The sequence below is a fragment of the Apaloderma vittatum genome, unplaced genomic scaffold, assembly GCF_000703405.1.
Source record: "Apaloderma vittatum isolate BGI_N311 unplaced genomic scaffold, ASM70340v1 scaffold9471, whole genome shotgun sequence".
In the NCBI taxonomy this organism is placed as follows: domain Eukaryota; kingdom Metazoa; phylum Chordata; class Aves; order Trogoniformes; family Trogonidae; genus Apaloderma; species Apaloderma vittatum.
This window is the reverse complement of record NW_009699583.1, coordinates 3,839-16,107: the sequence shown is the minus strand read 5'-3', so window position 1 is coordinate 16,107 and position 12,269 is coordinate 3,839. Positions and strand designations below refer to the sequence as shown.

At 48.3% G+C, this 12,269-nt stretch overlaps 1 protein-coding gene across 1 annotated transcript; it reads right to left on the bottom strand.

Moving 5' to 3' along the window:
• Positions 1 to 5,045: 5,045 nt before the first annotated feature.
• Positions 5,046 to 12,211, bottom strand: TNNC1 (troponin C type 1 (slow)). Its single transcript, XM_009878433.1, has 6 exons — positions 12,177 to 12,211; positions 8,238 to 8,268; positions 7,768 to 7,914; positions 6,117 to 6,231; positions 5,874 to 6,010; positions 5,046 to 5,234 (listed from the first exon to the last, which is right to left on the bottom strand). Exons 1-6 carry the CDS (start codon positions 12,198 to 12,200, stop codon positions 5,203 to 5,205), a joined length of 486 nt encoding a protein of 161 aa, XP_009876735.1. The 5' UTR covers positions 12,201 to 12,211; the 3' UTR covers positions 5,046 to 5,202.
• Between the last annotated feature and the right edge of the window lie 58 nt (positions 12,212 to 12,269).

Below are 12,269 nucleotides of genomic sequence, written 5' to 3'. Positions count from 1 at the left end.
ATCTGTTTTCAGAGGAAAGAACTTAATTTTTGCATGAGAGCAGCGTGCTGGTCAGGAGGGGTGCTGTGTTGGAGACGGTGTACAGTCACAGAGTTTGTGCCACTAGGTAAAGTGCAAAATAGTCAAGACTAAAAGGCTGGCTGGTCCCTGCCACCCACAGGTATGCCACAAAGTCAGTTGGCGAGAGGTTCCTTGTGGTGTTAATGCTTGCTAGAGAGTTTCTTATCTGGTAAGCGGTAGGTCACCTGGAGACAGATGTGCAGCACTTAAATCCCACTGGCCTCTGGTTCCTGTGTACCTGTGGGTGTGGGAGTTCTGTGGGTGTCTGGCTGGTGCCTGCCCTGCTTGGGCAAGTTTGTCTGCGAAGGCAAGTCTTCGTAGCTGTGGTTGAGGTTAGTGCACATCTGGCAACGTTGGGCACTGGGCCAGATCTGCCTGGCAGCCCCCCTGCAATCCCTGCCGGGGCTGGCAGAGAGACCTAGTGTGGAGGGGTGTCCCCTTGGGCTGCTGCTGGTGTTGGAGGAGACAGAGTGCCTGGTCCAGCTATGTGACGGTCAGTCTGCTGCAGGTACGTGTTGTGACGAGAGCGAAAGAAAAAGCCTCTGAAGGCTTTGGACTTGGTGTTTGTCAAGCTACCCCTTTGCCAGTGTGTCTGCAGATTCTGCATAGCTAAGCACTAGAATTTTTCAATCTAGGATAAGAGATTTTATCTCTAAACCCCCTTGGTGTCTTCTCCAGAGTGCTGGTGTTGCAAGCTAGAGTACCTCTCGCACAGGATGCAGTTTGAAGGGGGAGAGAAGGAGAGAGAGGGGGAGGCAGGCAAGGGTTGGACTGAGGAAGGGATGTTGGCATGTTACTGAGAGAGCAGAGAGGAAGATTTGAGCTTCCCATGTCTCCAGGCAGCTCCTCCAGGCCTGCCTTCAGAAGGAGCCTGCTCGTCTCGCTGCCCTTCATGCTGCCCTTCAGTGGGACAGCTTCCCAAATATGGACTTGCTGACTTTCTGACCAAAATAGCGGCTGCGTGACAAAATGCAGCACGGAGGAATGTAACCTTAATCCAGGCATCATTGTGTAGCAAGAGACAGGAATTTTGTGAGCTTCCACAGCTTGGTGTCAGGTTTGTTGTCTGCTCCCTGCACACACACTGGTTCCACAGGACAGTGCCCAGACATCAGTTGATCGTTGATTGCATTTTTAACCCTGTGACAGCTCGGTCCACATCTTCCCTCCTTGTCGTAGAGGTTGCCCCAGCCCAGAAGGGAAAGCTGCAAAGGGGAGTCTGCTGACATGGCATGGTGGGTCACCATTCTCATTAGCCTTTTGAAATCATGTAAGTGCTGTTGGCCAAGTGAGGCTGAAGATCCTTTTTGGGAGGATTACACATACAGACCCCAGGAGACAGAACTGGCAGCTGTGGCCCACTTAAAACTATTCCCATTATGTAGAACTGTGTCATCTTTGACATTTAAAAACTTCAAAACTCTTATAATTAAGTCCATGGTATCCTGCAGGAAGCCAATGAGCTGGAAAGCGTCCCTCTGCTCAGCTACTGCTGTACATCAGGTTACACATTTCGTGCTTGCTGCTGCTGCTGTACGTCATACTTGCTGCAGATGATTTCTCTCCTTTGCAATTAAGAGGACTCGGTATCAAGTTCCAGTTTGGCTCCTTTTCTGACTTGATTAAAAAAAAAAAAAGTAGAGAGCAAAGGGCATGTAACCGAATACTGAATCAGCTAATTTGACATGAGAAACTCATCAGGCTGAAAGCCAGAAGTGCGGAACTGGGGAGGAGAAATCAAAGCTCTGTGAAACACTCTGATGTGGTATTCACTGAGGATGTTGATGTCCACAGTGAAAATGAAAAGTAGAGCTGGATATATGTTGCTTTGTGCCCCTTAACTACCTTTCGGTCGTGTGTTCAAGCAAAAAGCAGTGAACAGGAGTTCTGCTTTGCCCAAGTTTCAGGCGTGTTGCAGGTGTTTCTACAAAACGGGCTCTGGCATGGTGAAACATTTATCTGATGTACCTTAGCTTAACATATTGCTGCTGCCTTGGTGGCAGATGTATGGCTGTATGCGAGATGCAGAGGTTTTACTAGGGGCACGTGTACAAAATGTCTTCAGATCTTCCTGCAGTCACTTCGTTCACCCAGCAGAGTTCTAATGAGGGCTGAAGAGGGGCCTCAAATACGCTGGAAAAACAGCAAATCAGAGCAGGAGTTAAATCTACTGTGAGCAAAAGCAAGCAGATCAAATGACCTGAGAACTGTGTCTGGTGGCACGAACTGCTGTCACCTGCCAGCACAGCTCCTTTCTCAGCTGTTAAGAGCACACAGATCTAGGGACTAATTTAGTGGTAAATGACTTCTTTTTTGCATGGTTTTTTTTCAAAATTGTTTCAATTATCTTTTTGTTTTCCCCCAAGCAGTCAGTGCATGTGGACCTGTATCACATTGCTGAAAGGCTTCGAGCACCAGTTTACTACACATGCAAGGAAAACAGCAAATTTGTTTGGAGCCGCTTAGATGCGTGGGCTCCTGGGTGGTTTTCATTCATTGTTAGCACTTCTCCAGGCACATCTCCTCTGTGGAGGTTTCAGCCAGGCTTATCCTGTGCTGGTTACTGTTTTTTCAGCCATCTAACCCACTTGCCAGCCTGTCATGTCACGTTACATTCCTAATGCAGTTGTTCCCGTGTTTTAGCCAACAGTGAAATCCACCCGCAGCGCCCCAGCCCACGACATTTGCTGTCTCACTCTTGGAGGACAGTGTGTCAAGGCAAACTGGTCTGGTGGCAGTTTTTCTAACTTCATGCGGAGTGTGCTGACCTGCTGGCACCTCTGGTCTAAGGACTGAAAATGCCCAACTAGTACCAGTATGTCTGCTTCTCTAGCTGCTGCAAATTTCAGCTGCTGCAAAACCTTTGTCCTCTTTCTCCAGCCACCACCTTCTCTCTTTTACTTTCAGAAAAGAGGGCAGCCACGAGGCCATTTACTCGCTGCTGCCTGGGCCATTGAACCAAGGTGGGAGAGCCAAGACACATGGCCAGGTCGCTCTTTGCAGCCATCATTTTCGCTGGGGTCACAGCAGAGTCCAAGCCTGCCCTAAGCCACCGAGTTGACTGAAGGGAGAGGGGGTTAACTTTATTTCTTCTTTTGCTTACCCTTCAGTGAGCCAAAAAGCTATCAGTAAGCAGTAGAGAATATCTTGGAGATGTCGGTGTTTGGACCTGGTTGAGACACAGGAAGGTAACAAGGCTGTTGGTGATGCCTGCTGAGATGTGATGTGAGGGTGTAGGTTGCCCATGGGCTGAGTGGCCCTGGCTGTGGGGAGAGTCGGTGTCACCTTGGCTTGTGGCTGAAGCCTGGGCATTTGCAGGTGGTTTTTTGCAGGTTGAGGTTTCCAGGCCTGGGGTGAAACATTTCAGCTGTGTCTAAGTGGTAAGTGACTTCTGCTGCACTGGTGGGTAGGAGATGATTATCTTTGATCTCTAGGCTACAAATTCATTGGAACTGGAAGATGGCAACATACAGAGCATTTTCTGTCACAGGGTTGTCTGACCCAACACATTTCTCTCTCTGTTGGATTCTGGTCTACTTGCAGTTCTGCTGACTCAGCAGGAGCTGTGGCATTGAGGGCTTGGGCCCATCCAGGAAACCCTCTGAATGGGTCTTCCAGATGTTTGCATTAGAGATGTGCCTAAAATATCTTGGGGTTTAAGGAAAATCAGCTGCTCTAGCTGGCAGGGGTTCTTTTCCTCAGTTTCTTTGATGTTACAAGCCTTGCTTGAGCAAAACATTTGGTGCTCTTTGTCCAGAGGAAAGACACAGCCGTGTCCTCCCAAACAACCAACAAACCCTCTCATGCCTGTTTTCACCTCAAGCTCGTTTGGTCTGAATTACAGTATTTCATTATTGTTAAAACATGAGCATGTCAAGTACAACTGCTTGGGTTATTTCCACAGATGGGGGGGCAAGAAGACCCAGCTGATTTGGGGAGGCAGGGCAGAAGGATGGTGCAGTGGGCACAGGGCATGGTGACACGCTCACCCAGGCTTTGTGTGCAGCATCACGGGGCTTGCACCGACGCAGCCTCACGCCTTGCCCTGCCAATGTTTATTTTGCTTGGGTAAACGTTTCATTTTAGCAACACGACTGCAATGCGTGAGCTGTGCTGGGGCTGTATTTCAATGGGAGGAGGCAGCTATGTGCAGGGAGAGCTGCTAATGCCACAGGAATGCTGCGCTTCCTTGGGACGAGATAAGATGGTGCCCCGGGCTCTTGGGGACAGCATAGCTTGTCTTCCTTAGCCCTGCTGTCACCCTGTACCTGCTGGCCAAAGCCCGAAGTGGGGTCACGTCTTGTCCAGGGCCCCTGTGACCCAAACAGACATGCTTTCTGAGGGAAAATGGGATGTTTCAGTTATTGCGGCAAAGCTCCCATCCAGGGCTGCCGAAGGACCATGAAGTGCTGTGGAGCTGCCGCTGTCTGCCTCCTGCCAGGCTGGGTGAGGCAGGAAGGAGGCACCCAGTCTGGCTTAAGAATGGTTTTTATTTACATTTCCAAAGAAAACTGAGGTCTTTCTGCAATGCACTGCAAGGTGGCCATCAGGATGGTGGGAAGGAGGAAGGGGTGTCCCTTCGGGACAGCTGGGTCAAGAGCAGGGACACGAGGGACTGTCCCTCACCCGTGAATTTCAGTGATGGTGTAAATGATTGTTAATTCACATTTCATAGCTAAAACACTGCTGGTGCTCCAGTTAAACCAGCAGGCACCCGTGCCAGCTCCTGAGCCCATTCACCATGGCAGGTTTGAGGAGATGTGACATGGCAGCTCCCCGCCAAGCACCTGTGGCCCCTTTGGCTGGACTTTGCCACTGAGGTGGCAGCAAAATACCTCCTTGGGGGCTTAAAGCTCCAGCTGTGATGTCACCTTGCCAGATGTGGCTGGTGGGTGCTCGATGCAGCCCCATTAGTCCTGAGTACCCAGCCAGGGCGAAGCTCTCACTAAACCTCCAAGGAACAACCACCTGAAGCACTCGGTATTAAGGTGTTTTATTTTCCCAGTGGCCACCCTTCTCAGCGCTCAGTCTTCATGCCAGTAGCCAGGGTACTTATCCAAGGAGATGGGGTACTTGTCCAAGGAGATGAGATGCAGAGCTGGAGGGGTTTAGGCGATTCAGGCTGTTGATCTGGCCTCAGATTTATTCAACTCCCTTCATAAACTCCAGGAACTCTGCCAAGGGGAAGACATTGGAGACAAGGGCTGTGAGATGGGACCAAAGTGCCCTCGCAGCTGCCAAGTGCTCTCTTGGCAGCTTTCCCCAGCCCTGTCTCCTTTTCCATCCCACCGATGTGCAAGAAGCCGAGGAGGGATGGCTACTGCTCCCCTCAGCATGGCGAGGACTCCTCGTGACTCCTGCTGGAAATGTCACTGGACCTCTGAGTCACCCTCACTCGGCTTCCACCAAAATGCCGGAGGTGAGCACCCGAGGGGGAAAACAACCACAGGCTCAGCTCGGAAATGGTCTGGGGGTCATCTGAGCAGCATCAGATTCAAAGATACAGCCCTTTAGAGACACTGCTTGTGTTTAGATGTCAGGAGGGGACAGGCAAGTCCCTGGTGAAAAGCAGCATTGCTTCGGTGCAGGCTGGCTTTTGCAGCATGGGGACAATTAGGAAAGCCTCAGGCCCTTGCGACCATTTCCCAAGTGTAAGATATCCCCCATCCCTGTGCAAACACCAGCTGCGGTCAGGTATATTGCCCAGTACTGCTGCGTAAGCTCACGCTTGTCCAAGAAGGCAACAAAGACCATGGGAGCTGCCCAGGAGACACTCAAGTGCTTGTGACCAAACTGCAAGCAAAGAGTCCTACCGTCATAGTCAATCCTGCCATCGTTGTTTTTATCCCCATCTTTCATCAGTTCTTCTATGTCGTCCTCAGTGATAGTTTCTCCTGTCGCCTGCAGCATGATCTTCAGCTCCTCCAGGTCGATGTAGCCATCGGCGTTTCTGTGCGAGGACAGGAGCTCAGGAGCAGATCGACACACTGGGGAGGGAAAGCCGCAGAGGCTGCACCGCTCCCACCGCCCCACCACACTGCGGTCACGGTTCTTACTTGTCAAACATCCTGAAGAGATCTGAGAGTTCCTCTTCAGTTTTTCCTTTGCTGTCATCTTTCATACACCGGACCATCATGACAAGGAACTCATCAAAGTCTACGGTGCCACTGCCTGCAGGCAGAATAAAGACCATCAGCTGGCACCGGGCAACGCCAAGCGAGAGATCACACTTCCTTTGGTAACCAAGGACCAAAACTCAGCTGCAGCAAGAAGCAGCTTTCAGGACGCTGATGTAAGTGACTGAGGCCCTGCACTGATTTCATCACTGCATTTTTACCTTTTACAGTCATCTGCAAAATGAACCAAAAGTCCTGCTGGAAGCACCAATGAATGGAAATTCCTACTATGGAGGCACCTGGCCATGTCACCTAGGTGTTAATAATAGAAGATCCAGAAGGCAAGTCTTCATGCAGTGTTTTTTTGCACTAGCATTACAGTACTGATGTTTTCAATGGCATAGCTCTTTCCTTTTTCCACCTGATTTTTAACTGTTTTTTTTTCTATTTTAAAGTTATTTAGTATGATATTTTTGCCCAAAGTGGATTGCACACAGTGTATTTTGTTATATACGATCACTGGTACACTGATTTAATCAATATTGATGGTTATTTGTGTGTGTGTGTACACTTGAGAAGGGAAACATTTTCCGAATGATAGAATCCTGTAACTGTAGCATTTCTGAAATGGCAGTTGCTATATTCAGCAAATGGATCTGTGCAATTTCAGAATAGCCTCCCCCCCATTAGCTCAAGCAGTTTGATCATAACAGGAATAATGATTTTTATAGTTTCTCCTTGCCTGGAGATTTCCTAAAAGAACAACACTGAAGTTTGATGGATGTTTAGTGTCCTTCAGAATCACTGGTTCCTGCAATCAAGTGTTCCTGGAATATTATCATGCCTACAGTGGCCATCTTGAAGAAGCTGATAGCTTTTTAAAGAGTGTTAGATTACAAAAGAAAACTACTTGTAGAGAAAAGTATCCTCATCAAGAGGGGAAAAAAACCTGTATCGAAAATTTCTCGTGTTGGGGTTTTTTTCCCTTAATTATTTGCTATAGTGTTATTTTCTAAGATGAAGGGGACACACTCATCCCAGTCTCACAAACAGAGGTGGATGAATGTTGAAGAGAAGAAGATTTGATAAGAGATAAGACTGCTTAGTAAAATGTTTTGCTGGACTGGACCTGAACAGTTACTGTGTCTTGTGTTCATGCTGGACTGTAGTGTAAACTGTAAACAATGTTCTTGAAATCCTCTCTTTGTGTAAACTTAAGTGCATCTTGGTCATTGCTTTTATCATCTCAATTAAGTGGCATTGTGAATAACTGATCCTCTGTGCTGATCCAATTACCTAAATTTGACTTTCCTTACTACATTTTATGTAAAGCAAAAGGAAAAAAAAAGGGGGGGGTTGGACTAGATGATCTTTGGAGGTCCCTTCCAATCTCTGATATTCTGTGATTCTGTGAAAAAAAATCTTGTAACTGTTCTGAGCCGGTTGCTCCCCAAAGGCTGCAATTATCCCCAGCATGGATCCAGCCAGTACCACACAGATGCTGGCTGCTCCCAATCCGCATCGTGACCCCCTCATGCCTGCAGACATGGAGGTGGTGCTCAGGAGAATGGAAGAAACCCAGATCTCTCACCGTCCTCATCCACCTCGTCTATCATCTCCTGCAGCTCCTCAGGGGTGGGGTTCTGCCCCAGCATCCGCATCACCTTCCCCAGCTCCTTGGTGCTGATGCAGCCATCCTCTGCCCCCAGCACGAAGATGTCAAAGGCAGCCTTGAACTCTGCAGAGAGAGGAGATACCTGGAGGAGAGGGTCTTGCCCCTTGTACCTTGACCCTGTGGGCAGGTGGTCTAGGGACAGGGGGCTCATCCCAGGCACAGCCTCTCCCTGCCCATGCACCCCAGCACTGCCTGGGTGTGGCGTGGCAGGGATGTGCACAGAAACTGCCCTAGTTGAAATGCTGGTGCATCAGAAGCCCTGGGTCATGCCTTGCTTTGACCAGTCTGGCCAAAGCATCTTCTGGGGTGTAATTGCTGAGGCAGGCTGGGCTGCTGGCTGGGCAACTCATGTTTAGGCTGCGGTGTCAGGTTAAAGATGCACCTACCATTTTTTTGCTCTTCTGTCAGCTGCTCAACCTGTAAGGAAAACAGAAGCCAAGTCAGTTTTCTTTGTCAGGATCACTGATTATTAAAAGGACGTGTTATTCGTTCAACAGCCTTTGCAAAGGTCAGCCAAGCCTCTCAGCAGTCACCCTCTTGGACTATGGGATGTACAACCAGCAGGGTTTTGACACCACAATTTTTTGTAGTTTAAGAGATTCTTCCCCTTAAAGAAATAAGTTCTTCTAGCTCCTCTGAGGCAAGCACCATGTCTCTAGAGCGGGCGCATTTGATACGTGGCAGGAGTAGCCTTTGCACAAGCAGGGGAGACCCACTGGAAAAAGCATCTATCTCTGTCGACTATCTGGGGGTCATTTGTTACTGCTGGCAGGCTTCACAGTGGGATGGCTGTGCTGCTGAGGGCTGCTCACACGTGGGCTGGGGCCAAGTCAGAAGAGGGACGTGCTGGAGAGGTCCCTGGAGAGGGAGAGCGGGACAAGACAGTCCTCAGTAGTTGTTTTTCAGTCCTAAATTCAGGAAACTCCTTGCACTATCCAGAGCATTAAGAGCTGGTCTACATTCACCAGAGTCAGTGTTTATTACACAGGTTTCTGCCTCTGAAGGGAGCTGCTGGTCCCTTTAGCCAGTTTTAGGTATTTCCATGAAAAAACAGCCTGTGGAGCCATTAGCTGAAATGGGCTGGCAGATTGTTCCCAAACCCTGCGTTAATTCATTCCCCACAGATGATCAGTGGGAGCTCATTAGTCAGCATGAGCTAATGAAAATAATCAATGATGAGAACAAAGAGGGATCTATCAGCTCTGTGTCATGCCTCTTTAAGTGCTTTACTCTCTCTGACTTCATGTCGGCCTGCAGATACTGCTTTTCTGAAATCGCTGACCCCACTACCGTGCCCAGCTGCCCCTTTGGTAGCATCCATGAAAACATCAACTTTTCCTCCCCATGCTGGTCAAAGGTGTATCTGGAGTCAGCCAGAAGTGACCTCCTGCCAGGACTACCTCTGGCCCATGCAGAATGTACCTGGCCTCACTAATGTCCCCTTTGCCACCATCCCTGAAAGACCAGTCCCCAATACCCATCCCCACCATGTTTCAGTTGGGGCAGAACCCCATAACCCGGGGTTGTGGGACCCTGTCTTTGAGGGAAGGCTGATGCTTTTGCAACAGTTTTGCAAAAGCCATCTGGAAATCCTTCCTACTCATAGCGAGAGGCAAGGAAAGTGCTTTTTCTTAGTGGGGCAGAGCCCATGGGAAGCGGGCAGCGGGACCTTATCCCACTGCCCATGCACCAGAGGAGGTGAATGAAGACTTGCAAATCAGAAAGCACTAAGGACGGCAGCAGGATGGCTATTGCAGGAGGAAACCCAAGCCCGCTGTGGACCTGGTGCTGATGGAGGCAGCTACCAGCTCTTTGTGGCTGCTGTCTGGGCAGAGTGAGGGCAGCCGCAGCTCTCCCTCGGCCGGCATCCACGGCCCTCCTGCCACTCGGGTAACACGACCCTCTTGGTGCATTCGCTATTTATAAGCCTGGGTGAGAGAGGTGCTGAAGATAACGATGAGCTCCCCGATTGTTCCCAGGCTTTGGTATTTATCCCTGCAGCCCTTTATCTGGACACTTGTCCCTGGCACTGTTCTTAGCATCGCTTAACAGAGCCTAAAAATGTTCCTGGAATAGCTTTGTGTTTGCACACCCTTATCTAGGCATGAGTGGGCAAGATGAAAATCCATTGGGTTCTCTGGGTGCACATAGGGAATTTGGCATAAATATAATATTACTATATGCCATCAGCATGAAACAAACAAAACCCCCATACTTCTGAAGCCTCCTTGACTGCTGAAGTGATAGATGTGGAGTTATGCTGTATGTAAATTAAATGGATTGTAACTAAGAATTACGTAATTGTATCGAGTGACACTTCAACTACAGAGATGTCTCCTGGGCTGTTTATGGCGTCCTTGGAACATGGGTGCTCTTTGTCGATTTATTTCTCTTTTCCCTCCACATAATTTCAGGAACAGGTTTCTCCAGCTGCAATGCGAAGGCAATCACTAAGCTCACAGCCCTGCGGTGGCCATGACAATGCCAAATCAGATGTCTTCTTCAACTCATGTTTCCATTATCAACAGGGGAAGTTGAATTTCTTGAATTAGTTTTTCCAGGTAAATGTTTTCTTACAGTTAAAATCTTGGCAAATCGATCCACAAAAAAAGCTGTTTGTCTCAGCTGTGCCTGACTTGGACTTGTTTTGCCTCTGCAAAGGTGCTGGCAGCTAACGCCTAGGACTAAAGCTCCACATTTACCAACATGCCCCCACCATTAAACTGGCAGCAAAACCCCTATGGGTATCCATTGGGTCTACTGTGTGGCTCATTTCCCTAGTCAAGGGCTCTGTGTTTGGGGTAAGTTTTTGGTATCTGAGGTAGGAATTTTGTGGTGGTTCTCTATTGTTGCCATTCCTATTTCTCAGTTAAATCCCTCTATGGTCTAACTCTGCTAAAGCCCACAGGCTTCAGGTAGGCATGACCTTCACCTGTGCATTTGTTGCCCGTTTCTGGGGAAGAAATTTGGAGAGATGCTGGAGCTTGCAGGTGGGGAACCCTTTCTTTTCAGGGCTCTCTGCCTGTGCTGCCAGCACGCTGTCCCAGCTGACAAGCAGACCCCTTGGGCTGTGTGCATTGCCGGCTTGCAAAGCTCTTCAGCCTTTCTCACTACTTACAGGTATGAGGTCCCTACACAGTAAGGAGTTGTGCCTTGAGTCAATGAGAACATCTCTAATTAAAAATCTGGATTAGAGAGGACTTGATTTTCTTTGACAGGTCACATTTTTCTCCCTTTTGGAGGTGTTGGTTGGAGGACTTAGCATTTTACTGTATAGCCTTTCCTGAGCCTTTTGAGACTATGGGGATTGCTAAGGAGGTTCTATTTCATGATGTTCAAGGCTGACAAAAGGATGGGAGTGGTGCAAGCCTTTGGGATTTTTTCTTCCATATCAAGCACTGCCTTTCTCCCCTCTAAAAAACCTTAGAATTAAAATAAGACTTGTGATTTTGTGTCCTTGGTGAAAATCAAACCCAATCGACCATATATTTAAAAAAAAAAAACACACACCAAAAATGTCTTAACTCCCATTGCAGAGGACACACAGTAGCAATGCACACAATCCAGAATCTATTTTCATCTTTGTTCTACTTGCGTAGCACCATGTGTCTACATTATAAAATAATGCAGGGTTCTTCTTACAGACCAAATATTTTGGGTTTACACAGTGAGGGCAGCATGCAGCTGTGTAAGTTAAAATAGCCGTTAGGATGCTCAGCGTTCCCTGAGAGCATAGTTCACATTCTGGATTTCTGCAGAGCAGATATCAGGAGCGGCAAAGCAGAGGAGGATGTTTGGAAATAATGTACAAAAGCTGAAGGTTTTTTTAAGTATCCTAGAAGAATATTCAGTTAAGGAAAGGGAACACATAGCAATGGCAGAATTATAAAGCACCAGAAAGAAGAGGGTGATGTTTAACCCCTATGAATAATGTACATTTCATGGGAAACACTGCTCTGCTTTGTCTGGGCTAAAACCAGCAGCCACCTCTTATACTTCCAAGATTTTGTTGAGATTTATAACTTCACCTGCAGGCCATGTCCTTGCCTTACAGTGGGGAACCAGGGGAGTAATGGTAAATTATTTAGCAGCACAGTTGAGAGTTTCACAGTTACAAGAGGAGGGTGAAACCTTCAAAGCCATCAGTAGGAAAGGTCTGTCTCTTGGATGATGAAGTTGATTAGAAGTTGCCACCCTGTAATTATTTCTTATTTGCTTTCTCCGTTGAATTCACTCCATCACAGCTTTGGGGAATCTACTCCAAAATCCCTCAAAAACCCTTAACCCCCCTCACACACACCCCAGCCCCAAAGGGAGGCACTTACCGCTGCCTTATAAATGTCATCCATGGCTGAGAGGATGGGCGAGGGGCCGGTGGATGTCACACTCACACTCTGCTGCCACTGCCCCCTCGATCC